This window comes from Engraulis encrasicolus, chromosome 5, assembly GCF_034702125.1.
Source record: "Engraulis encrasicolus isolate BLACKSEA-1 chromosome 5, IST_EnEncr_1.0, whole genome shotgun sequence".
Classification (NCBI taxonomy): domain Eukaryota; kingdom Metazoa; phylum Chordata; class Actinopteri; order Clupeiformes; family Engraulidae; genus Engraulis; species Engraulis encrasicolus.
This window is the reverse complement of record NC_085861.1, coordinates 27168098-27194432: the sequence shown is the minus strand read 5'-3', so window position 1 is coordinate 27194432 and position 26335 is coordinate 27168098. Positions and strand designations below refer to the sequence as shown.

At 42.6% G+C, this 26335-nt stretch overlaps 1 protein-coding gene across 1 annotated transcript; it reads right to left on the bottom strand.

Moving 5' to 3' along the window:
* Positions 1-1013: 1013 nt before the first annotated feature.
* LOC134448441 (protein lin-28 homolog A-like) lies at positions 1014-26335 on the bottom strand. Its single transcript, XM_063198112.1, has 4 exons — positions 26214-26335; positions 25433-25623; positions 16091-16278; positions 1014-1580 (listed from the first exon to the last, which is right to left on the bottom strand). Exons 1-4 carry the CDS (start codon positions 26221-26223, stop codon positions 1193-1195), a joined length of 777 nt encoding a protein of 258 aa, XP_063054182.1. The 5' UTR covers positions 26224-26335; the 3' UTR covers positions 1014-1192.

Genomic DNA, 26335 nt, shown 5'->3' with positions numbered 1-26335 from the left:
GCACGCACGCACACACACACACACGCACGCAAGTACGCACACACGCACGCACACACACACGTACACGCACGCACATACACACACACGCGCACACACATCTCTGTTAGCGGGAGTGGACTAAGTCTCGAGTGTATATCCTCCTGGGGACTGCGAGAGTGAGAGTGAGCAGAGGTGTGCTTAGTAGTGAGGTGAGGCTAGTCCTTTGGTTCGGGGCTGGTGTCTTCAACTGATTGTCTCATTAAGACTGGATGTGTGCTTTGGCCATACACCTCATAAAGCTGGATAACGGTGGTGGATTGGGGTGCCTCAGCAGCATGCGTGGGGTAAAACCCGTTTCAACTTGGGTGATTAGAAGAAGACAAAAAAAAAAACACACTTTTAAGCAGCCAAAGCACAGCTTAACTCAACTCAACTCTAGGCAAAATGTGTTCAACAGACAAGTAGGTACAAGGTTGTCAGTCATAGGAGAGAAGCTTGAGAGTAGTCTTGAGGTGTTTCAGTCACATTCATGTAGTCTGAGAAGGTTTTGCTTGCAAAAAGGGTTCAGTGGAACAGCAGCTGGTGGTGAGGAATGATGCTCCAACTTCAGGGCTTTGAACTTCATGTTTAAACTGCAGAGAACACTGGGAGAGGTAGATGAACACTGAATGCTACACTGGCAGAAAGGCAAAACAAATACCGTATGATGTCAAGACATACAAGCAATTGTATGCGCCTGGTTGAATGTGCGTGTGTGTGTGTGCGCGTGTGTGTGTGTGTGTGTGTGTATGTATGCACACATGCATAGCTATCGGCACAAACACTAAGTACATGTGTTTGTAAAAAAAAAATCGATATGCCCATGACTATTACCTGTGCAGAAATGTGCATACATGGAATGTGCATGGGCATCAGTGAGTGTTTGTGTATCCACCTTATTACGCTCAGTCCATATCATTTTGTACTCAGACAGATTTCCCAGTCTGCTATTTCTGGTTAATGGTCGATTAAGTCTATGGACTCCCCGGCGCAGCTGTGAATCCAACGAGAGCAACGTGATGCCTGTGAAAAAGGTGTTTTATAAGGTGGATATAGTGTGTTTGTCTGTGTCAGTTTATGTGTTATACTGTATGCCTGAATCAAATATCTGGACTGAGGTGTTCCTGGTTGGCCCGTGGAGGGGAAATGAAATGCTCCCTCCTCCCTCTCTCTCTCAACGCCTCCTTCTCCTCCTCCTCCCTTGTGCTCCTCCTCCTCTGGGCGCTCCCTCCTCAGGGGAGCTAGAGGACTTGCTGTTGCTGGGGGAGGAGGTGGACTCCTGGGGGGAGGTGGAGGAGGAGGCGGAGGCGGTCTGGGGAGGTGATACGCGGGTGGCGGTGGTAGAAGGGGCGTGGGGGTCAGTGCTTGTACGTCCCTGAGACTGGGTGGTGGTGGTGGATGTGGTGCTGGCACCGGTGGTGGTGGTGGGCGCAGGCATGGATGCCCGGTGAGGGCACTGCGCCACCATGTGCGCCATGCTCTGGCAGTAGTGGCACTTCTTTGGCTGGGGCGGCAGGCTGCACTCTTTGGCGTGGTGGTCCAGACCTCCGCAGTTGTAGCACCTGCACCGGAGAGAATAGATAAGAGAGAGAGAGGTTCCATTGGCCCATTGTTACCAGAGAGAGTAGAGAGAGAGAGAGGTTCCATTGGCCCATTGTTTCCGGGTTCTATTATTGCAAGGGGGAGTGGGGGGAAATCCCCCTATAGGCAGACCTAAGGACTATTCTATTCAATGCTAGGAGTATTATGACACGCCCCTTTAGGCAGACCGGAACCTGGTCATGTTAGGTGCCCATAGCTATTACATTGGCATATCTCTATATACTTAAAGAATCTCTGCCTGTAGTGGAGATTCAGACACACGTCCAGGCACATTGATTTCACAAACCGTTTTCACTTATATATACACATTTTCAACATTTTTGACACATAATTGTGCAATCGTTTTGATGAAAAATGCAACAGCTCCACTGGAAAAAAACACTTTTGATCTGGCTTTTGCTTACCTAAATGAATTTTAAACAAACTGAGTAGAAACATTTCACGGCATATTTTATTCCTTTTTAAATAGTATTTAAGACACCACATTCCACACTATTATGCAAACGGACTACCCCCCTAATTCCCCATCATAATTTTCAAGTCATCAGCCATTAAATTCCAAATCAAATGTTTTTGAATGAATATTCCAATGATATACTGTATATACATTTCTAAAAGCACTGTTCCAACTGTTACGCAAAACATTATTATGCGAATCAGAGTTTGTAGTGTTGTAAAGAACTGAAGACATTAACAAGTCTTAGGGTGTTTTCACACCTGTTCCCTTTCAGCCATTTGGGCGAACTCAGACCTGTGACTCAGCATTCTCTGTGTATACGTATGGCAACGCTCCAAAGTGTTCTCTGAATATGAATATAAATATGAATATGAGGACATGTGCTAAAATACTGTTACAAATCAGCAAACAGGTGAAACAGTTGATGCTTGAAGCTGCTGGTAGTCAATCCACCCCCCCTTATGATTATGTGTAGCAATTAATTTGAGGCAGAATCTCTTTCCCTATTGTACCTCTTCCCCCTCATCGTTTGTCTTCAGTTCTGCTTTTGCCCCTCGATATACCAAAAAAGGGGACAGGCCTAGCCGAACGTTACTCTCCCGACCAAAATGAAACGCTCTACCATGCTCTTGTCATCAATGCCAGAGTGGTGGATTGCCATACCAAAGCCATGACTTTCCACCCAGAGTGACTTATGCATTTGGAAAAAATCGCAAACATGGATCTGACCATTTACGGTCAAGGTCAGACGGTTTATTTCAAGGAAACGCTTGGGAGGATGTCTGAGACAGAGATACACTCAGACAAAAAGCATTTTCAGCAAACTAACACAGGGTATGAGTCATCATGAAACTTAACTAGTTGCGGAATCTGCAACCACTTAGCGCAGTGCTTCCCAAACAGTTTTGCCCTGGGATCCCATTTTGACATTGCAAATTTCTGTCGACAACACTGTGAACAAGTCTTGTCACTTGTGCAGTGCAGTGATTCATTTGAGCTAACTTGTGGGCTATTAATCCTGTACACATTTACGAAGGTTTAAGTCAGCATGTAAGACTAATTGAAATAACAGGTTTCATCAGTATTTTTCTCACTAGAAAACTCTCCATTTGAATTCCCAGTCATCCCACAGGTTTAATAACCCTGTTAGAGTAACCTATAGCTGCTACTTCATGAGATCTAGCTTCAATTGACTTGTTCACTGCAGTTCATAAAACAGAAATGGTCTCATAGATAAACAAGGTTTGAATGACCGTTTAATATAGTATTTGAAAACGGTGAAGCAAACGACCTGAAAATACAAGATAGCACAACCTTGGAGCTGTGCTCTCCAATGTAGTCTCTGATTAAATAATTCAAGCAGAGTTGATTTTAATTAAAACATTTAACATTCAGTGAATAATGCCACAGACGTATAATCATTAGGCACACTAATAGAGCTCCATAGTCTACACAATATGTGAGTCTGACCTTAACATAAACTATGGCGCATGAGTCTATGGTGTACATTTTTGATCATGACAGATTTAAAAAGTACCAGTGAATGTTCTCGTAAAGCTCTTTCTCCATTAGTGAGGCTAAGGATGATTTCTTTGGGGTGGGAAGACCTGCACTCAGTGTTGTCAGCTGTTACTGAGGGAAGGACATGAACGTTACATGCGTCCACATGTTTCCGCGTGGTTGAACGGGAGGCTTGCAGGGGGTCCCTATCCCTTCCCTGTGGCATCTTCAGTTAGAGCACGCTAAGGTGGGGGGGAGGGGGACTGGAATTTATGTACTGACAAACTCCATCCCCCCACATTCAGTCTCATCCCCTTTGAACCTCAAACTTTTATGCTACTTTTTCTCCACTCTACCCTCACGCATATCCAAACAGTAACAAGCTAGACCATGATGTTGCTCAGATCATGTTTTTTTTTATTATTTTTTTTCAGATCTACACTTTGTGCAGAATCATTAGACAAGCAAGACCATAGACCATATTGTCCTTTTTATGCATAGTCTCTAACACCAACCTATATGAATATGAAAACCTATTGGAGTTAAGCATTCTAGGTCATGCACATTTGTATGAAAAGAGAGAGTGTGATCTATGGAGCCCAACATCCTACATCAGGTATGCATGATTATTAGGCAACACTGTTGTCCTTGGGGAAAATTGGACACAAAATAGATCTAACAAGCTCTGAAAAGTCTGTAAGCAAGTTTGAAGTCCAGAGGGATATGGCTGTCTTGGAGTTGCCAAGATGTTGGTCACGTTAGCACATATATCAAATGCACTGCCATCAGACTCAGAAGAAATGTAACTGACAAAGATTGAGACGAACTCAGGGAGAAACTAGCAGGAAATGATTGCCCTGCAATGTTGTCATATTCCAGAACTGAAACCTACATCGAGTCTCCAGAAGAACAAGGTATTCAGCACTCAGAGACATGGCCAAGGTAAAAAAGATTGACCCCAGACAACCATTCAAAAAGATAATTAAGTCAAGACTGGGTCAAGAAATACCTGAAAACACAGTTTTCAAAGGTATTATGAACTGGCGAAAGTGACTCTTGATAAGACAGGGTGGCTGCCCATGGCTGGATCCGTAATGCATACAGAGCTTTGCTCAGACAGCTAGCTGTACGATTTCAGGTTGGATATAGGCTAAAGCCCATCTACCAAACCTACTGCCAGAATTTAGAAGAAAATATTCCCAAGGAGTGGTAGAGGGAAAAGTTTGCATCTTTCACATTATCGATTCAACCATGGGCTCATCTACCTGGTCCATTGTTAGTCACTTTCACTAGTTCATAAAACCATTGAAATGAAATTTCTTGACCCAGAATTGACTTAAGTTTCTTGTTGAGTTGTTGTCTGGTCTCAGCCTGTCTTACCTTGGCCATGTCTCTCAGTGCTGAATACCGTGCTCTTCTGAACACTCGATGTAGGTTTCAGCTTTGGAATATAACAGCACAGCAGCGTGATAATTTTAATAATAAATTAATAATAATAAGAATAATTTATAATAAATAAATGTAACAATAAATAACTGGTAGTTTCACCTTTAATTCTTCTCACTCTTTGACAGGCACTCTTTGTGAACATATTTCTTGTGACACTGATGGCTTTGTAACAGTGCGTTTGATAGTTCTGTAATCTTGCAACCAATAATCTTGGCAATATCAAGACAGTCACATCCCTCTAAGACTTCAAAAGGTTTCAAGTAAAAACATCTAGTCAATCTTAACTTAAGTGAAATCACCCAATATTATTAATAATAATTATTTTGAATAATATTAATAATAATATTTTTGAACAAGAATTCAGAACTAAAACTTAGACTTAAAGACATTTGTCTTAGGGGAAGTTATTTTAACTTGGTAATATTTTTTTACTTGTTTCAATTTCATTGAAATGAATGACAAAAAATCTGATCAAGTAAAAATAACTTGCCCCACAGACAAAAATAAAATAAGTATAAATGGTCTAAGCTCTAGTTCTAAATTCTAGTTCAAAAATGCTAATTATTAGGTGATGATTTTTACTTTAATTAAGATTGACTAGATGTTTCTACCTGAAACTAGAAAAATGACCTGGAATGCTTAAATCCAATAGGTTTTCATGTTCATACAGGTTTGTTGCTGGAAAATATGCATAAAATGGACAACATAGTGCAAAACCGTTCCTAATAATTCTGCACACAGTGTAGAGCCCCTCTATTCCCCCCAACGCAATGTATGGCTATGTAAATGGATTGGATTGGTGTATGCTGCCTTAAACCCTAACTAGAGAAAGGCATGAAAAATAATAAGCACGTTATTGAAACTCACTATGCATAGCGAAGGTAGCATGAAGAGTGAGAATATGTGGGGGAAAAATGAACATGGTATCTGCTAGTGTCCCACTTGAGATGTCCTCAAGTAACGTTGCACTTGACGAGTGGTGGTGCTCACAGCCAGGGTCACACACGTAGACATCAAACAGGCGGAGCAACTGCTTGGGGGCCCCCTGATCATTATGGGGCTCAACTTTACAACTGGCAACGGCCAAAAGTGCACTTTTCAATGAAAGTTTTTCTGAGGTGCTTTTTTCTTTAGAGGCCCCAACGGAAGAAACAGCTCTGACTAGGCCCATGCCTTTGTCTCTCAATAAAGCACCTCAGAAGAAAGCGAGGGTACAGTATATCTCATTGTGCTTGCCCAACACTAACACTTCAAGCGTGACAGTGTTAAAATTCACAATGGACGTGATCTGCCTCCATTCAAGTTCACGGCCATAGAATGTTGCATTCACTTGTAATTCACGGCCATAGAATGTTGCATTCACTTGTAATTCACGGCTGTAGAATCTTCTATTCAGGTCTGGTGCACTGCAGCAGAACTGCCTGTTCAGTCCTGATGCACAGAATGTGTCTTGACCTCTTGGCCACTAACAATGCAGTACGTTGCTGTGGTAGGCAGGCATGTTTCTGTCTGTGTGTGAATGTGTGTGTATGTGTACGCAATTTCTGTCTACATGTGCGTGCCTGTTTATACAGTACATATGCTCATGAGGAAGTGTGTGTTGCGTCTGCTGCATGCATGTGTACACTATGTGCATGCTTGGGTTCATGTGTTTATGTGGGTTCGTGTGTTTATGTGTGTGTGTGCGCAAAAGAGCGTGAAAGTGGCGTGCGTGCGGTCATGGGTAAGTTGGCGCTCATTACATTAAGTGTGCCTTCAGGTCCATTTAACCGGTACGGAGCTTCATCACTGTGACACGGGCACAGAGAGGGCGGGACAGGCATTAATCAGAGACCAGTTAAAGGAACACCAAGTCATTTTTTTCATGACAGTAAATCTTCTTAACAAGTCACGTTATGTAGACCACTGTACATTTTAACAACAATGTTGATTTTCCTCCCCCTCCAGCACATATACACAAATGCATAGATACACACACACACACGCATACACACACACAAATGCATACACATATTCACACACACACACACACGCATACACACACACAAATGCATACACATATTCACAACTAACCCCAACACACACACCCCTATGGACACTACAACTCAAATTTCAACGCATGTTTCAATTAAGTAATTCTAGCTGCTATATTCTTAATTCAAATAAAACTCCTTCCATCCTTTTATTTTCAGGTGAACACTAGGGGGAGCTCCTGTGACAACCAGTTGAGGAACAGTGGAGAAACATTCAATGCCACTTATGGCGCACTCAGGGCGACTGAGAGCCGTGCCAATCCCCAATCCTGCACCGCACCTGTAATCTCTTCACCCGCCGATGTGTTCACGCTACAAGTCTGAGCATTGGAGATCCGGAAAGTTGGTTTGTGTTGCGAACCAAAAAATATCAAATAATACAGTCACGTGTGGGGAACTTCAGAGACTGGTATGAATGCAGGTGGTTCGCAGGTAAGCACTTAAGTGCCGCACGTAACTGGTGAGGGCACCATCAACCATTCTGGTCAGTCTGAAAACAGCATTAGTGGTTCAGTTAAGTACTAACAGAGATGTTAAGAGTAAAAGTGGGAGTACGGTTGCAAAGGGGCGGAAAATTAACAGAAAGTTTCTGGAAAAAGTTCCATGGAAACTTTGGTCATTTTGGAATTTTGGGATTTTTCAAATTAGAAATTTTACACAGGAATTTATGGGATTTCACTTAACTGTTACTACATAACTTCCATTTCAGCATATCTGGTTTACCAGTAAGGCATAGCAGTAGCACATCAGACATTCACATCAGTCCATTCAACATAATTGTACAGTATAATCCATTATCAGTGGATTGAAGTGAAATTAAAAGCAAAACAAAAAAAATATTTTGATGACATTTGGACATGTGCAGCCTTTTTAAAACAGGGCGTGGTCTGTTCACAACCTTAGAAAACAGTTGGATGTATAACGCAGATGGCAAAAAGCGATCTGGTTTGGTCTATTTGTGGCATATGGCAGTGCTAGATTAAGTTTTTCCACTCATTTTAGAGCAAATACTGTGTATAATATACTGCAGTCAATTTGTGGCTATGATGAAGAAGACGATGATATACTGTGTATATCATCGTCTTCTTCATCATAGCCACAAATTGACTGCATTCAGTCCTTTGGATGACATGCAGTATTCAGCATGTATTTGTCTAAGAAGGGTTCCTTTTAGGGGACTGCAAAATGCATGTAGTTGGTCTGACCTCAATGGCTCTGCAAAAAAGTGTCATATAAATTTGGATTCGTTTAGCTAAGATTATGTTACTTACAATATGTTTTCCTGAAAATTCCTGAATATTCCCGTAGAAAGTTCCCACCTTTGAAAATTCCTGGAATTTTGCAACCTTAAGTAAAAAAGTTTTCTTCCAACACGTGCAACTGACTAACCAGAAGACCAGTATACCCGTCTTTGTGTTAGGTTCTTCTTTTATTTTAGGTTTTTAGTAACAACACGTCAGGTACAATGGGATAACTGGTTTAACAGCTACGCAATATTATGTGTAAGTGTTTTATTTACATTTACTTTTAATTCTACTTTTGATCCCTCTGAATACTAGCACAAACGAGTAGCCTTCAGACACACAGTCTACCCCGTAGTTTTATCCCAGAGGTGCTGGCAGTTACTGTTGCAGCCTTAGGGCTTCCGCACACCAGCTCCGACAAAGTGCTGAGCACTGCTCAGCTAAAATTCGATTCCATTGTTTTCAATAGAACCACGCACACTGGCGCCGATGTCCGCGGACATTCGCCGATGTCGGATAGCAATTAGAGACAAGTTCTATTTTGTCGGCGCCGCCCATTGACCACCAATGCAATGTTCGTGTGAAATTGGGTTTGGGGGTCCGAATTCTGTCGGAAGCAAAAGTGCGCCGCAGTGCTGTCGGGGCCAGTGTGCGGCCGGCCTTAAAGGGACACTGTGTGAGATTTTTAGTTGTTTATTTCCAGAAATCATGCTGCCCACTCACTAATGTTACCTTTTTAATGAATACTTCCCACCACCATCAAATTCCAAGTATTCATTATGACTGGAAAAATTGCACTTTTCATAGGCCTACATGAAAAGGAAGATCTTCTCCATGGTCCGCCATTTTGAATTTCCAAAAATAGCCATTTTTATCTGCAAAAATGACTCTACTTGAACGGACCATACAATAAAATATTTGTTTATTACTTCGTAAACGTTCATGATAAGATCAAATTTGGCAATAGGCAGCCCAGTTTACCTTTTTTGACCATTTCCTGCACAGTGTCCCTTTAAGTAACTGCCGAGTGGGAAAGTTTACATAGAAGAAGGTGCTGGAGGAGATAGGGTTGTTATGAGGTTTTCAGGGGGGTGGTGTTTCAGCTACTTAGCCTGCTGGGTTCAGACACCTGGGATGATAGAGGCAGACTGGAGCTCATCCCCCAAGGTCACTGTGCAAGACTGGATATCATTCTGCAGCAGTGGTTGGACTGTGTCTTACCAACACATTTGCCTTAACTGGCCAGCGTGCAGAGACAATTGCTTGAAATGTGCAGGCAGGGCTGGACTTGGAGAAAAAAAACAAATGCCTGGGCTTTTTTGCGCGCCCAACAGTAAATTGTGCGCTAGTTTCTACAAACATGCAAAAAATCCAACAGCCTAAGCCCCTGAGGATTTTTGGCCCACGGGGAAATGCTCTGTATGCCAAAATACTCGTAAAATACTCGTCCAGGCCTGTGTACAAACTGTGGATCCATCCGACACACACACAGCTCAAACACAGCCGATAACAACCAGATTCCTCCTTGGTGTCTCAGACACAGGCATGAGACATCACCAGCTGTAAGTCTACTGGGGTCCCAAGAAAAAAAAAACAAATCCACAGCTTCCGTTGAGAATAACAGTAGATGGCGCTCAGTGGCCCCATGGTGGTTTTGAGAGGCCGATGCTGGACTGGGGGCCCCAAGCAGAAGCATGTCTGAATTCCCTCTTGATGAGCAAATCTTCTCTACATGTAACCAGTGCTTTAAATGGCAAAAACAAAGTCCTGTTACTCACCTAAAAATACTATTGAAATGCAGTGCTACATACAGGTATTACTTAAAAAGTCCCAATACTCTAGGGATCAAAATTGAAAAGTGCCAGCACTCCTCACCGGTGAGTACCTGCCCACTTAAAGCGCTGAATGTAACAGGTGCAATGGAGCTTCAGCTTAAGGCTCTTACATAACTTCCACACGAATGAATGCTGACAAGAGTGCATGCTGTTTACATGCATTAAAAGCCTTCACCTTTACAAGTGTTTCACATCAAGCTTTCACATAAATTGCTACAGCACATATTCTTTATGAAGTATTTGCCAGAGTGGTTCACATTCCATTCACGCAAGCGATCCTCGAGGCCTATAGCAGTGACAAAGGTTGCCATTCAAGGTGATACTGGGAACAGTATAGGACTCCTATGTCAACCTATGCTGTACACAAGAAATGGTGGAATCAAACTGTTAACCTATCTGAAGCTAGGCAAGCCTGGGCAAGACAGTTGAAACCATACTGCAGTAGACATAATATACACATACAGCTGTAAAATAATACCCTTACCATTTCAGTGTCAGTAAAGGAGGCAATGAGTTCTGTTGTGCCAATGTGTCTTAAGAAATATCAGATGCTTTGGATAAAGTTGTCTACTAGTGTAATGTAAATTGAAGATATTTTTAGTTTAAACAAAATGTTAGGTTTTGGTATGTTAGACAAACTGTAAAAACTCCTGCACACTGACCATTTCACTGTGACCATTGCAACGTTTCGGTGCAAGATCTTAATCAGGTGAATTATGGCAAATTTACCAGATCAAAGTTCAGGACTAAAAGGTGTATGACAGAAAACAGTGAAGTTATCAGTGTGCGTAAGTTTTTACAGTTTGTTTGATTAGTGACCCATGGATCATTTCCTACGCACCTACCAGCCGACGAGCCGAGGTGTGCGAAAAACAAACAAAAAAAAACAAAAAAACAAACAAGACTAAGGTTTTAGCATGTTAAAACATTTCAAGAGGGGGCGCTGTGGCGCAGCGCGCTAAGCCCCCCACATTTGGGCTTGCGTGCCCAACCCCGGGGACCCCGGTTCGAGTCTGGCCAGGGTCATTTCCCGATCCTCCCCTGTCTCTCTGTCCCATTCGCTTCCCATCACCATATTCGACTGTCCTGCCAAATAAAGGCATAAAAGCGCCAAAAAAAACCAAAACATTTGAAGAGATAAAGAGATGATCCTAAACTCAGGTGGCGGGAACAGCTCCAATGTGGTGGTTGCAATACAGGTGTCAAACTGAAACACATATCCACACATCCCTCAGACACACACAGGCACACGGATTAAAACAGCTGATGAGAGAGGGATGAAGTGTCGTTCCACACGGATACATTGGAGACGTCTAGAAAAGGCCACACATCTGAACGTGTCTGTACTTCCAACACTAATCTAGGTAAACTACAAAGCACACGCACACACACTATTCAGGGATATCACGTAGCTTAGGTAAAGCACATACACCATATGCACATAAACAAAAGCACACACACACACACACACACACACACACACACGCCAGTTGTACACACACATGCACGCATGTACACAGACAAACTTCACAGGCCAGCAGCACTAATCTTGGTAAACTATAATTGTGTGAGCGATTCAAAAAGCTGTAATTAGCGGTAATGGTCCCAGGACCAGGAAAGCAATTTAACGGCTACGTTTTGCCACACAGATGCACCTTGCGGAGCCCTGAGCTGGGAGTGTGTGCATGTCTGTGAGTGTGAGTGTGTGTGTGTCTGTGTGTGCATATGTGTGAGAGTGTGCGCATGTGTGCACATCCTCGCTCGTGTCTTTCTGAATGCGCTCGTGTGTGCGCTGTGCACATGTGCGTGCCCATTCGTGTCTGTGTGTATATGTTGTGTGTGTGTGTGTGTTTGGTGATGTGTGTGTAGCAGCTAGACTGCTGCTCATCCCAGCGTGTGCATTATCTGCTGATTTCCGCTATTAACCTGCCACTACAGAGGTGGCTCCTAATGCAGTGGGAATGCAGCCAAAATAAACAGCCCAGGCGGATGCCTAGGCACCTTCAAAAGAGGCGCCCAGATATAGGAGCAATTTAGGTGCACGAGGGGGAGAAAAGACAGAGAGAAGGGGGGAAGAGGAGGGTGGAGCGGGGGGAGGAGGAGATGGGAAGAGGGGGGAGGGTAGTAGGGAGGGGAAAGGAAGAGGTGGAGAGGGGAGGGGAGAGGAAGAGGAGAAGGAAAGGGGGAGGAAGAAAGAAGAGGGGGAATAGGAGAATGGATGATGGGAAGAGAAGAGAAGAGAAGAGAAGAGAAGAGAAGAGAAGAGAAGAGAAGAGAAGAGAAGAGGGAGAAAGGGAAGGAGGAAGAAGAGGAGAAGGAAAGAGGTGGACAGGGAAGGAGGGAGGGAGAGGAGAGAAGAGAGAGAAGAGAAGAGAAAAGGTGTGAGGGGACGAGGCACCTACAAATAGGAGCAATTTGCTGTAGCTATATGGGGAGAGGAGGAGGGGAGAAAGAGGAGGAGGAGGGGAGAAAGAGGAGGAGGAGGAGAGGAGAAGGGAGGAGGAGGAAGAGAGAGGAGGTGAAAGAGTAGGTAAGAGGAGAAGGGAGGAGGAGGAGAGAGGAGGTGAGAGAAGAGTAGAAGGGAAAGGAGCGAGAAAGGGAGAGAGAGAGAGAGAGAGAGCTGGCAGGAACATTGTTAGAGGAAAACCATGGCAACCAGCGCTGCTGACCCTAATGTGGCGAGCTGCCAGAGTGATGCAGTCACCGCCACACATGCTCTTGGTGGTTCCATTTCCTTACACACACACACACACACACACACACACACACACACACACACACACACACACACACACACACACACACACACACACACACACACACATACACACACACGTGCACGCACATACACAAACGTGCGCGTGCGCAAACACACCCGCTCATGCACACACACGTGCATGCACGCGCGCGCACACACACACACACAGAGACACACACACACACACACACACACACACACACAGAGACACACACACACACACACACACGTATGTCCACATAGGTGCAGCAGCAGATGTACACACAAGCACACTACATGTATGCCCAAAGGCAGGCACAGTACACGCGCACACTATTCATGTATGTGCACTCACGCACATACACACTAGCAAGCAAAATGCATACAGCCAGAGAGATGTGGCTACCTTCACGGTAACAGCCGAACAAAGATGACTATAGAAATGCGAAAGCATAGAGTGGTGCAGCGGTCTCTACATATTCACATACATTTACATATATGAATAGTGTGTGTGTGTGTGTGTGTGTGTGTGTGTGTGTGTGTGTGTGTGTGTGTGTGTGTGTGTGTGTGTGTGTCTAAGTAGCTTCGCATAAAAGCGTGAGCCAAATGTAATGTTATGTAACGTAAACACACTGTATTCTGCATTCATATATCATATTTACATGAATTTGCATACTCTTCCATGCGTTCCCCACCTGCATCCATTCTAGCTGTGCCTTACATACAAGACGTCCACATCTTATTTTCCATCTACAAGAAGTGAATTAAACACTCCTTCCCTTACAACAAGCCCCTTACATGATGCACACACACACACACACACACACACACACACACACACACACACACACACACACACACACACACACACACACACAGACACACACACAGACACAGACACACACACACAGCTTTTCCCATTCGATATTCGAGCAAGCAATCATCAGAGAAAAAACATCAACATTGCTTTGTCCATGAGCAGAACTACTGTAGCATTGTAAAACTGCACATTTCATTTTACCGCACTAGTTTTTTGTTTTCCCATCATCGTTTTAGCAAATCAGAATTTTCAATTTTTGATTAGAACGCATAATATATAATATAACGAAAGTCATCAAAAAATCCCATAGCACAGCCGTCATCAGGTATTAAAACTCTCAAGCACCGTCCAATCATTGCTTTTGAATCTACTTGGCTTTCCTTGTTTCATGGAAAACTACTTTCACAGATAGAAATTGAAAGAGGGAGAAACTGAGAGAGAGAGAGAGAGAGAGAGAGAGAGAGAGAGAGAGAGAGAGAGAGAGAGAGAGAGAGAGAGAGAAATTGAGATAAATTAAGAGAACGAGAGAGAGAGAGAGAAAGAGAACCAGAGAGACAGAGAGCTTCGACCAAATATAGTAACATGTCCATTTATGCACTACCCACTTCCTATTCTGCCCGTTTCCAATCTCCCACTTCCCATATGCATTCCCCTATGCCACATGGACGGCATATATATATATATATATATATATATATATATATATATATATATATATATATATGAAGAGTTCAGATGCAAAACCCCCTAACTCCATTTCTGAAGACCTGCACTTCTATATTTTTAGAGAACCCAGTTGTTGGTTTGGTATACATTCATGTACTTGATAATACATATAAATAGTTATATTACATAAATACAATTTAAAAATATGCAATTTTGATAGCTTTGTATTAAATAAAAATGAATTAAGATTATTTTCTGAAATGGCACTTAGGGGGTTTTGCATCTGAACTCTTCATATATATGGTCTATATATATAGGTACTCAGCAGAGGACCAAAAGCTTTTTACATTGAATGCCTCACAGTCACACATACACGTATCTACATACTATTTCAAATGCTGCTATGTCCAGCCAACTATCAGCACACACACAGCACAAGGTTCCATTTCTGGCTCACTGACTTGGTGAAATGTGGGATCATCAGAAGGACCTATCAGTCGACTTAATTGTTTGCTTTAGCTACTGTATTGAGCCACTGTCACCGCTTCATTGAATAACAATACATTTGTATTTATTTGTGATTCTGCAGCTTTTATTACATCCAAGGTCAGCTAACAAAATCTGAATATAATAAGGAGTGGTTGGACAGGTGACACAGTAACAATGGTAACACAGTTGGACAAGTAGCAGAGTGAGGGCTGAGCATCGTGACTGAGCGTCCGAAAACGTTGTGCCATTAAATGTTTGTGAGCATAAAACAGTGTTGCGGACATTAACTACTTCCTGTAGCCTCTTTGTGCAGATGGGCCCACCAGCGGGCCGACTCACTATTTGCTGAAATCACGGAACTACACTATAACAACATTGCTATGACATTACCGACAGCCTTAAGTAAAAGATTAAGACTTGGTAATTGCAATTTTGGTGACATTAAGGTTAGAAGATAGGCTCTGCACAAAGGGATTACGTTATTGTCTGTTTAGTCCAGCACCCATGGCACTGATTTGTAAAACGTCATGTAACTTCATTGCGTGTAGAATCTTTGTTTGAAATGGTGTGTTTACGCCCAATGTCAGCCAATCACAATGTGTTAGATGTTTGAAGAACATTCGCTTTTTTTCCCAACACACAGTCAGTGCGACATATTGAATGTTTGTATAAGTTTGAATAAATTGGAGATTTTGAATGAAGTAGACTTAAAATAGACACACAATAAAACAAATATATGAAAATTACATCTCAACAAATTTGTTTACATATTGTATATTGTACAAATTTTATTTTAGAAATTATTTAGAAACAGACAAATGAAAGGTTGAGAGAAAGACAGCATAGATAGATAGATAGATAGATAGATAGATAGATAGATAGATAGACCAGAGAGAATAGAGAGAGAGAGGTTCCATTGGCCCATTCCGGGTTTCCGGGTTCTATTATTGCAAGGGGGAGGGGGGGTAAATCCCCCTTTAGGCAGACCTAGGCAGACCTAAGGACTGTTCTATTCAATGCTAGGAGTATTATGACACGTCCCTTTAGGCAGACCGGAACCTGGTCATGTTAGGTGCCCATAGCAACCTATTACATTGGCACATCTCTATACTTAAAGAATCTCTGGATGGACAGATGGACAGATAGACAGACAGAAACGCTAAATGAAAGACAGAAAGACCATGTACTTCATCTGCTAGATTTGAAAAACAATGAATAAGAAGGTCAGCCGTGTGCTCACCGGTCTCCCTTTGGCTTTCTCTTGAGCAGCACCGTCTTCCCTTTGGGTCTTCTCTCGCTGCCCAGGCAGGGTGCCCCCTCCGGCCCCGTCACCCGGACAGACTCCAGGCCCTTGGAGGACTTCTTGAAGGTGAACTCCACCGCCTCACCCTCCTTGAGGCTGCGGAAGCCCTCCATGTGCAGCTTGCTCTGGAGTGGGGGAGAGAGAGAGAGAGAGAGAGAGAGAGAGAGAGAGAGAGAGAGAGAGAGAGAGAGAGAGAGAGAGAGAGAGAGAGAAAGAGGGGGAACCACTCGTTTATTGTATCATTTTCACCAGTTCACATAAATACAACTTGTACAACTCCATATGAACCCACAACATATTGGGCAGATGAAGGGAGAAACCCTCTCATTCACATCAACAACACATCCCCTTCATCACAAAAATAACATGAACTCAAGGTCATCCTTCCCAAGTGAACAGCAACTTAAGGCTCCCCTCAACTGTGCACAGATGGGACAGAGAAAACGACAACGATAGAGAGAGGCAAAGATAGAGATATCAACTGGATAAATTAACTTGCTTTTCCTTCATTGCGTGTTCATGATTTTACATGATTTACATAATGAATGCACAACTAATGCACACCCACACACTGCACACGCAACTGTGAAAAGTGAAGTGAATGTGTGACGCCAATTAAAAACCATTAAAACAAGGCCCCCTACGCGAGGCACAACAGCACTGTCAAGTACAATGATGGTGAACTTGCGGATCTGGGAGAGAGAACAGCATACACACTGCGTATAGCCTATAACAGCCTCCAGGGGTGTTGGTCAGTGAAAGGAAAGCACAGAGCAAAGAGAAGAGACACCAGATATATATGCCTCTAGCAAGAGTTGCCATGGGGAGAGGAGGTGATGTGCCATATTCCTGACCACACACATCCATCCATCAACAACACTTTCCTATGGGGGGCTTTTTGCCTGAACAGAACAGGACAGTGAAGTGTAGGACAATGACCGAGTGAGCGAGCAAGACGGGGGAGGATTGGAAAATGACAAAAAATGACGCAAAAGTGCAGTGCCCTAACCGGTTGATCCACGGCTGGGGCCTCATTTTAGCTCGTTTGCTAACTCTCAATCATGATCATCCCAATCTTTTTGACCAGAGTGCCTTACAACATTGTAGCTTCAGGTTTGTATTGTATTATAAAAGGGGAGGACAGCCTATTCCTATATACGTATGTGGAGAGGAGAGTAAGGAGAAGATGCTGCATCCATCGAGTCCATAAATAGCCAGCCTTGCACACGTGTGTCACACCCCTGATACCCACAACATGCTTGCTTTAGCGTTAACCCATGCATGGGTGAGTATGTGTGTGTGTTTGCATGTGTGTATGCACACTTTCTGGCATTATTACCAGCAGGCATTGGAGGGGGATGATTCTAAGGGCTTTGTACTGACAGGGGGTTCTTTGAGGGCTATTCAAATTACATTTGAATCATATTTGCCTTGCTAAATCTGCACTCTTTCATGGGACCCGGGATTTCTCGTTACACCCCTGTACTCAATGCTCCCATTAGTGCTGCACAAGCACGAGGCAGAGGAGCGGTTTGAACGATGCTGCATCCTTCAGATGGCCAGACGCCTCACAGAGACAGACAAATGGAAATGACTGACTGCATGTGTTTGTGCTCTATCCTAGGGCTGAACGACAAAGCCAAAGAAATGGCCACAATTTAATTTGTATTATTGCTCGATGTGGTTTGATCAATTGATTTCCACGTTCGTACTAGAGTTTCATTCTGATTAAAACTTCGTTTCGGAAGGCACACATTATACGATAAGATACTGGTTTGTCTTTGCTTTATACCACTTTGACCACAAGCAAAACAGAACATTCTATCAAGTCAACATTGTATAACCTCAGGTCACGTTCGATCTTTTTGTGTTAACCTCAATTTTATCAAGCTCACTCACGACTGAGATAAGATGTTCAGCCCTGCTCGATTCTCTCATTAATTCTGCACAACAGCAACCAAGCTGTCTTATTTGATGCATCATTCTGGCTGTCAGCAAAGAAGTCTCACAATTGTTGCAAGCTTAGCACTTGTCGCAAACGGCATTCATTTTTGTTGGAGTTCAGACCAATCAATTCTATTGTAAGTACAGCATCTTTGCTGAAATGACACAGGCTATGCAGATAAATAAACTGAGTAAAACACAACATACCAACTTTAAAAAGAACAAAAGACTGATTGATTAAAACTATTTTTAATCAATTAAATTCACATTTGGTTTCCTAAGAAGATGCAGTCTTGTACAAAAGGAAAAGTTAATTGAGTACACGAACGGATTCCTTGTTTTACTTCTATGCATTAAGTTTCCACTAGCACAAAAGCAAGCATTGAAAATTACCAAAACATAGGACAGTGAGCCTTAATTGCATTTAACATAGATTTGATCAGTTTTGGGAAATAAATTGCACTTCAAACACAGAAAATGTATAGTATCTGCAAGGAGCTTTATATTTTTAGAAAAAAAATAGTTGACAACTTAAGGTTCTCCTGAAATATTTCTAATTATACATAAATTGTGAATCGTAGTAATATTGTAACAATAACAAATATACTTAATTAAGAAATTAAGAAATATTCTATCTGGGTTCTATCTATTGGCCATGGAAATTATGTAAATAAAGAAATCTAAATAACAGACAATTTTTTTAAATATTAAAACAAATTCTACAATTCCATTTGAAGTGTATAATTAAACTTCTCTCACACATACCAAAGACATAGCGTTTAATTACTAAAAGAATTTCTTAAACATCAGCTGCCGCTTCACAATTGTAAACTTATCAGCAATCAAACATGATCACTCATACATACGCTCCATGAATCTCTCTGTGCGTACTAGAGCATTAAGCAGTGAGAGGGTCAGCCAAAGCTCCTCTTCATCCAAAAGATAAATCACCATAACCGTTTATTCTAACGGACAACAATTGATTTTATTGTAGCCTTGTACTTAAGAAACTGTGCATGCTTTTGTTAAGAGCAGTGCGTTTTAGGTAAATGGGATCAATTAGACAACACATGGGTTTGGGAGTAGGGCTGGGAAATTCATCAAAACCTTTAAAAGAAGACACCACACTGCAACTCCAACTGAAAAGTTTATTATTGAAGTCTTATATATTAAGTGAAGACATACTTTTTTCGAGTCATCGGTGTCTTCACAAGCCCGATTTATAACCCTCTCATTTCTAACCATCTCCTCAATTCATAGAAATACTAATCGGACTGAAAATTGTAATTTGATAGTGGACGATGCACATGACCACTAATTGTTGTCATGACAACCATTGCTTAGGAGGTTTACATTGACCAGAGAATGGTGAATAAAAGGCTGATCTATTAAGTCACAGAATAATGGGAAGCTATGGCAGCAAACACACAAGAGAAAGAGATGAGAGGCAGTCAGAAGCTGGTGCCCATCTATAAAAAACACACAAAACTGCATTCAAAAGACTGTGTTCAACTAATACAATTAACTCAATTCATCCACTGTAATAACATAATGAAAACAAGTATTTAGCCTTTTTTTATGCCCGTTCACAAAGTTTTATTCACTCGGTTATTTTCACAACACAGGCATATTAAAAGAAGACTGTATACTGTAGACAGTATACATGCAGTATATTCTAATTATAAATATTGCAAACAAAAGAAAAACACAGAAAAACGAAATGATTCCTGAAGCTGATTTCTGCTTGGTTGGAAAAAAGAACTTATTCGATGCAATGCCAAAAAAGGCTGATTGCCAACCAACTAAGTTGTGAACTGACTAGGCACACTGGTGCTTGGGAAATGCAGTCCACATTGCAGTAAGGTGGAGCAGTGCTATGCAGTGGAGCAGTGCTTTGCAGAGCTGTGCTGCTGAACCCTCCTCCAGTGCTGAGCCAGAGGCTACTGGGCACTCAACAGCCATTTTGGCTATTGTGAGTGGGCAGTGGGGTGGTGGAGGTGGGCCCCAGGGAGGAAGATGGGAGCCTCATCGGAGCAGAGGGGAAAGGGGATGGGATGGGGAAGGCACAAGAGACTCCATGGAAGTGGAAGGAAATCAGCAATGCTTTCTACATATAAATACTGTGACATACTGGTCTTATGTTGAAACATCTAATTATTTTATGTAAGTGATAATATTTTGCCTTTTCTTTCTTTATTGGATAGAGTCTTTAGCGGTGTGACCTTTTTTAAATTAATGCAAACACAGTGTTGCTTCTTAACTCAAGATAATACACTTAAAATAACTATTTCAGATTAAGTATGACTATGATAAAATTAAACATGCATTTCATGCTTTGTGTTTTTTATACATTTATTTATAGACATTTAGATGCTGCCTTTGATGCCTTTCCGACATGTTTTAATCAAACCACATTTCTCTTCAATCATTTCAAAATGACTAACGCCCCACAAATATAAACCACACCAGAGGGCTAGAGATCGCCCCTTCTTTGTTGTCACAATTTGCACATTTCAAAAAACAAACAAAAATAATTACAAACCAAGACACGCTGGTTCTAGGCAAGCAGGTACAAATTATTTAAATAAGGCTCTACCTTTGTACATCAGATGGTCTATTTTTGTCCAAATGGTTCAAAGAGGTGCTTTTCTATGTTGTCCAATAATTGGTCATATTCATGGTCTTATTTCAATTCAAACACCAAAGAAACTTTTTTCAATGTTTCTTAGCAAGGCAGGGTCTGCGTGGTCTTTGAATGCACATTTTTTCTAGCTGATCAAACAAGTAACTAAATATATCCAAAAAAGGCACGATTTAGATTTGCTGTAAAAATAAAGAGTTCTTTATCTACACTGCGCATATATTTAGAAGCTCTAAGCCGGGTCATCAACAGCATCAAAAAACAGACATCAAACGAAAAACACTTCACAACTGAGGGTGAAATCAACATGAAAACAGAAACCACAGTAAGTACGACACCGTAGCAAAAAGAAAGTCCTCAAAAGAAATCTCTCTCGTCTATCAAAAATAACAATAGAGCCGATCGTCACCTCGTACCACATGCCATGGCCATTTCTTCTAGAGTGCTGTTTGTATACACTGGCTGTACATCCGCAGCACACATTGCCTTCACATTATTCTTTTTTTCTGCATCTGTGTGTGCATCCGTAGAGTGCAGCAGAGTAGTAGAGCAGAGAAACGAAGCTGTCCAGCAGCTTACACAAATACACTAAATATAATACACATTGCATGACAGGTCTAACATACATCACAATTTTGCGCACGTTCAGTCATTTTCGGGCTGTTCCGGACAGCATATATGACGGCACATAGTCCAGTGGCAGTAAAGACTTGTGCGGTGACTGGCCCTTCACCACTTGTCCGTCGCCCATATGCATCCCTGCAGCTCACCATACAAACCATTCCAAGCATCCCTGCATGACTCACTGGAGGAAGTCACGTGAGAAGAAGGTATTTTCCCCCTTTCTCTCTATCTTGCTCTCTCCGTCTCTCTCTCTCTCTCTCTCTCTCTCTCTCTCTCTCTCTCTCTCTCTCTCTCTCTCTCTCTCTCTCACACACACACACACACACACACACACACTCCTCTTTTTTGAAGGAGGGGAGGAGAGAAGGGCCACGAGAGAGAGAGAGAGAGAGAAACAAAGCGCGGTATTATCGGGGGAGGGGAGGGGCCTGCCTGCCTCATGGTGAAATGGCCTCATGGCTAATCTTACTGGGGGCCCACCGCTCTCACTCCCTTACATCTCTCCCTCTCGCTCTCTCTCACACACACACACACACACACACACACACACACACACACACACACACACACACACACACACACACACACACACACACACACACACACACACACAGCCTCAAACGTACTTTGCCTGGTACAACATGGGGCTCCCTCTCTCTCTTTCTCTCTCTCTCTCTCTCTTGTGAAAAAAGGCATACTCACCGACACACACACACACACGAACATGCACATGCAACTGGATGCACGTGCACACACAGAAAACCTCAAAATTACTTTTCCTGGTACTAGCCTACATGAGGCAGACACAGAAAAAAAAATGCATATTCATATTCATATTCACACACACACACCTTTTGCTATTAAGACTTTGATCGCCCACACAACCATGAAAATACTGTTTTCATGCTAAAAGCCAAAACTTACAGAACTGATGGAGTGGATTGCTGCATGTGAGTTAACAGTGCGTTCTCCCGCTCGCTCTCTCTCTCTCTCTCTCTCTCTCTCTCTCTCTCTCTCTCTCTCTCCTTCCTTCCTTCCTTCGGTCTTTGCAGAGTGTGTCAGTCACCATACCATACCACCACTGCCTACAGCCCCCCTTTTCCCAACCCACTCTGGACCCCTCTCTCTACCTCCCAGCAGTAAGGCATGACACCCCCGACCCACCCCCCCAAACACACATGCGCACACACTCCCTCTACATACACCACCCAGCAGGGAGTTTTGGTGAAACATACACACAGAAAGGTTTCATGCTTAAGTGCAGTGCCGTGTTTACATGGATAGTGGCAAACAGCAGCATGCCAGAGAGGAGGAAACATTTGGTTTGCACACTGTGTATGTGCTGCAAAAAAACATGGATTTTATTTAATTAAGACATGCACGCCTGGATCACGCATTGCTTAGCACCTGCACAGTTAAAGGGCAACTGCACTATTTTCAGCATCAAGCCCTTTTCTGTGTTGTCTGCAATGTTTAGAGTCCCCCCTCACTATTTATTTCAGCTTTCCTGCTGTCTTTGTTATTTGACTAATTTTGATTTCGTCTCAACCAGCACCCACCTGAGAACAAGTATGCAGGGCAGGCACACAACAAGCAAGATATGAGATGGAGTTTATCCATTAGTGACACAACAGGCGATGAGATTGAACAGGGGGACCTTTATTACAAAGCAAGCAGGGTTACTGACTTCGAGACAACATCGAGAGTAACTTCATTATGTTTGGTTTGGCATAATTTCCTGACTCATCCTTACTACAAAAGGTGGATAAGAAAAAACTGAGTTATGCTGCCTTGGTAATTTATTACTGATTTCAAAACTGCCACTAGTAGTTGGTAACTTTGCTTGACTTGGGGTTTAACCATCTTTCCATCCTGAGGCTTGATACAGCTATGGTGTAAGGAACTGAGGATCACTCTGTAACACAGATGCTTTTAAAGACTTTCGCAGTCAGATTGTTTCTGCCCCTCACCACCATTTTTCTCAAATAAAATAAATTGTAACACATGAATGTAATTATTGTCAACTGAAGGAATTAGCCTATGTATGACGTTTAATTTAAAGACCCTCAATTTATGACACAATTTTTTTTATTTCATGTCTTAGCCGTCCACAGTTTTGTAAACAATGCAGAGCAGAAATGATTGGTCAAACTTGCCCTCCAACAAGAATGTTCATAAACTGTACATCAAGCAAGACAGGATTGATGAACCTATCATAGTACCTATTAGGAAGTTAAGCCTGGGTTAACCCTGGGTTACATCTGTGTAGGTTGGGTAGGTTACCCTGAGCCTATAAGATGAGGAAAACCAAAAACTCAGGTGTAAACACTACAAGAATAACATCCTGCATTCCTTTCTCTCTTTCTCCATCAACCTTCTCTCTCTCTCTCTCTCTCGTTCTGCCCACCTCCCAACTCTCTCCCCCTCCGGAAAGGAAGTGAGGTAGGTGGATGTTTGAGCACAGGGGAGGGGGTCCACCCTCCACCATCACTCCAACCCTGAGAGTTTCTGCCTCTTTCAGAAGTTGTGAGCGCCCCATGTAACCCAACTCAGAGGTCAGCTGAGGGGAGGAGGGCAACATGAAGGGAGGAGCAGGGAGGACAAGTACACACACACACACACACACACACACACACACACACACACACACACACACACACACACACACACACACACACACACACACACACACACACACACACAGGGAACACCTCCCATGAAACACAACACTACACATCCCACATGTATAATTCACACAAACACACCAACACATATGGCCTTGCGAAGGAAATGTAGCAGCACAGAACACATAGATCTTATCTTTACAAAATAAACAGTACAGCATCCGTGCACACACACACCTTTACCATCAAAATGCAGCAGTCAGAAATATTCACAACCATGCAATAAACCCTGAAACCATGTAAAAAAAAACCCCCATAGTTACACGTTAATAACAATGTGACTAAAACAAGCACTGTTTGCAACAGATAATACATCAATGTCCTCCCTTTTCGCCACCCATCTTGACAATAACAGGACACTAAGTGAGAAAAACTAAGCCGTCAAGCACACGGGCACTGAACATTAAAAAACAGAGTCCAATAAAATGTAAAAAATAGATGTGAACGTTAGGGCAGTTATAATTGTATTACATGCGTGCAAACGTTACTGCTGTGTGCAGGCATCATAGTGGAGGTGTTCGAATGTATCAGAAAATCAGAAAATCACAATGATAGGACAGGATGGCAAAATAAAAAAAATAGAATCTGCAAAACTAGTAGTAGGCTATACTCTGTGGCATATGTTTCCTCCTATTCATGCAGGATATGAATGCAGTGTTTTGAAAATGTGTTCTCCAGTTGCAGAGACTGTCTGTATTGATGTAGGCCTACAGTGGCACACATATGTATCATGAATCATACACAAAAAAGAAAGAAAGGCCTACAAGTACAATTTAAGTGGACTATTGTAGCGGATATTCTTTCAGCATCCTGTATCATTTTGGTGTAGGTTATGCTTCTGTCACTTAACATGGACTTCTAGCCTAAGTTATGTGAAGGACCTAAGCCGTTTCTTCCACCACAACAAAACCGTTTGAAAGCACATGACTGGCAACAACATTCATAAACTGATTAACACAGCCACGGGGCATATCAATGTGTAAAGGTGTAGGTGCACCGTTTTATTTTGCTGTACAAAACTGGTCCTACAGAATAAATGCATGCTACGCTTGCCACATCATACTTTCACGAGCATTATTTACTATGCTCTGGCACACACTGCAAACAGCATTGGGCCCAGCGAAAACCAACAACAACATGACCCTATCTCACTTTTGGACATTTCTCCAAAACCTAGCCGTGACTGCACCTCGATAGCCCTCAGTTGATGTACACAACTTGTTCAACATTTGTAACTACTCCTGTTACAAATGTTGTTACAACAGCACGCTCTTGTGTAACACTGTAGCTTGTTACCAACGCTTTGTGCACAGGCTACCAACTCCCATGCTGGTCTCGTAAAACGGGTGTAATTGTGGCTTGGGTTGAAACACAACAACAACTTACTTGGTGTACAAATACATCCATTGGAGGATCAACGGGATGTCCCCCGCGACTGGTCATCGATATAAATCCAAAGCCCATTCGCACGTTGAACCACTTGCAGTGGCCTGTTCCGTGCATACAATGGGCTTGTGTGCCGTCTTCCGTCTCGGACACCGTCCATGGTTCTTTCCCGACGCATGTGCCCTCACCACCTACGACAAAAATAGAGTAAGAACATGTGTAGGCCATATCATATTTTGAGACTACATACGCTATAAGCCTACAATCATTGATTCGGCGTTCAGATATCCACCATCAGCACTGTGACTGGCTAACGTTAACAGACCTATAGACTGTAGCCTATAGATGCATCCCTGACTTGCTTGACATTAGGCTGTAGCACGACATGCTTCCATATACGTTGATTTTGCACCAAACCATTTCAGACACACATGTAGCCTACAGTTGGATTGTAATTCCCTGTGCGCAACACCGCCACAGCGACCCACGTTAAATGCACGCCGCAGGGTTGTTTTCCTCCGAAAAACTATGACTGGGCACATTTGTCCCCGTTAAACTACAAAGGCAGGTGTGTTTATAACACTTTCCCCATATTGCGTACAATAACTAACAGCGCAGCACTTCACATGCATTTAGGTAAATTTGGCCAGGCAGTGCATAGCATTTCAACAGAGACGACTAGTTTTTCTTGCCAAACAGACCTCCTCCCCTTTCTAAAAACCTGGTTCTGAGGGGAAGCCCACAGAGACAGTATGAGCAGATACGTAGAATATTGGATAACCTTCGGCCATGTTTCTTCGGCGAACCTCCGTGCCAAACTTCGGAGATGGGAACTTTGTGTTGAAAATCGAACTCTCCTCTGCATTAATCCAACATTCCGATTTCGCGCAACCATAATTTAGC

Coding starts and splice junctions, on each gene's coding strand:
- LOC134448441 (XM_063198112.1), bottom strand. Junction 16,279..25,432: donor TGGATGTATTTGTACACCAA/GTAAGTTGTTGT, acceptor CCCCCACTCCAG/AGCAAGCTGCACATGGAGGG. Junction 1,581..16,090: donor AGAAAGCCAAAGGGAGACCG/GTGAGCACACGG, acceptor TCTCCGGTGCAG/GTGCTACAACTGCGGAGGTC.